General features: G+C 31.0%; 1 protein-coding gene across 1 annotated transcript; it reads right to left on the bottom strand.

The window, feature by feature from the left end:
- Positions 1-296: 296 nt before the first annotated feature.
- Positions 297-1,319, bottom strand: LOC145849094 (C-type lectin domain family 10 member A-like; the record flags this gene model as incomplete). Its single annotated transcript, XM_082954171.1, has 3 exons — positions 297-459; positions 759-883; positions 1,162-1,319. Coding segments are annotated over 3 exons (446 nt in total), but the record flags the coding sequence as incomplete, so codon positions are not given.
- Between the last annotated feature and the right edge of the window lie 655 nt (positions 1,320-1,974).

A 1,974-nucleotide genomic window follows, 5' to 3' on the forward strand; every position in this document is an offset into this window, starting at 1 on the left:
TCGGTTCTGTTATTCATTAGCTTGTTAGTCATTTGTGATTTGTGAAATGAATATTTTGCTTAACATATTTAACTTTATAATATTTCTACAAAAATCCTTTAAGTAAGACAGAGGTTCATCATAAGTCTTATGAACATTATATTTTGTCTCATTCAAAACAGTTAACAAATAGCCATAAGCAATTATCTTTGCACCTTTTGGTCAAGACATTAAATAAAACCAACACTTTTAAACGTTCAATATTTATTGATATTCCTATAACTACTAAAAGTACGTTTAACTCAACTTAAAAAAACTTGATCACCTTTATTGTAATCGCGTTCGCAGATGAAGTACCTCGGTGACCCGCAGAACTGATCGTTCCAGGTTCCAGGTTTAAAATCCTGAAATTCAGCGCAGTCCTCAGCCTCTCCGTGTCCCGATTCTTTGTAATTGTCAGGCTGACCTACTGACCAGTGGCTGTGAAAAATGGGAATTTTCTAATTGGTTGTCAAGTTTTACACTGTAAGTTTGTTTTGATATTAAATATAAGTATACCTTTTTTGAACTATATATTCAAGTGCGTGCCTTTATATTAATTATTTTGTAGTAAGTTGTAAAAAACTGCAAATAATTTACATAAAATTTTCATCAAATACGTCATAATAATGCGTTTAAATGAAAAAATCAGTGCACAAGTGTAAGTCAGAATTGTCAACACTAGACAATAGAATTAAGTACTATAACGTAATATTAACATTAAACGCAAGTCAACTCACGTGTAAGAGTTATCGCTTCCATCAACCCACTGCCATTTATCTTCTTCGTTGAGATCAAAAAATCCGATCCACGTTGAAACCGGGATGTTCCCCTGGTCGTCTTTCAAGTGGCCGTACAACCATTCCTATGTTAGGGGAATATTTCAATAGGAGTTTTGTTAAGTTTCTTTTTCACTTTTAAGTATATACGAGTTTTCTATATTGTATTGCAACGTGTAGGTTTTGAAATTTTGATCAATTTACCTTAAAACCGTTACTTATTTGGGTTATCTTATTATTTAAAAACACTGAAACAATTAATTTTTAAACATAGGCGACGCAGTGTTTTGTTTCAGAAAAGTCTACTACTGTTTAGATATAAATCTAACTAAATATTTAAAATGTAAAAAAAAACAAAACAAACATCTTCTTTGAGATTGTTGACGACTACAAGGTTACTCCCCATAACTTCACATTTTGCTTGCGCTTCGTGCCAAGGTTTGGATTCGAAAAACTCCTGAGAGAAGTAGTAACACGAGGTGTCGTGCTTCACCCAACCAGTAGGGCAGTCGCTAGTTGCCGCTGTTTCAAATATTTTGATTATAAATTTATATCGAGTAAATGTTTACAGTTTTTATTATTGTTTTTGAAGACAAAAATGTTAGATGTAATAACACTAGTTGTAGCTGTTTGAAATATTTAAAATAGTTTATCACAAATTAAGAAGCAAAAATTTGTAGCAGTCAGACAATCGGTTTTTACTTTGAGTAAAGCAGGCGTTAAACGTTTTTGAAATAAACGATTTGTTATTACTAATATCAAAAATTCATTTTAGCTAGAAGCATATTTATGTAAAATACTAAAATATCAGGGAGGTTATACTTGGTATTATGTTTTGCTGATGAGCAAACTAACCTTTTGTCAATATTGTCGCGCTTTAGGTAATGCTGGTAAAAAGTGTTAAACCTTTAGTTTGTTTAAACAAATTAAAGTAGGACATTTAATGTAAGTTTATTTTTGCGAACCATGTAAAAAATCTTCAACATTTTTTTTCGTTATACAATAAAAAACAGGTTAGTTTAGGACGTTTGAAACGTGTTTTAATATATAACGTTTATTTATTTGCTCTGCACTAAATCTGTCTGTTTGTGTTATGAAACAGCAATAAATTTTTTTGTTTATGCAATTCGACCTTTGTTTCAATGAGAACAAAGCACATAAAAATAATTACATCGCG

This window comes from Thalia democratica, unplaced genomic scaffold (genome assembly GCF_965202585.1).
Source record: "Thalia democratica unplaced genomic scaffold, ktThaDemo2.hap1.1 HAP1_SCAFFOLD_2168, whole genome shotgun sequence".
Taxonomy (NCBI): domain Eukaryota; kingdom Metazoa; phylum Chordata; class Thaliacea; order Salpida; family Salpidae; genus Thalia; species Thalia democratica.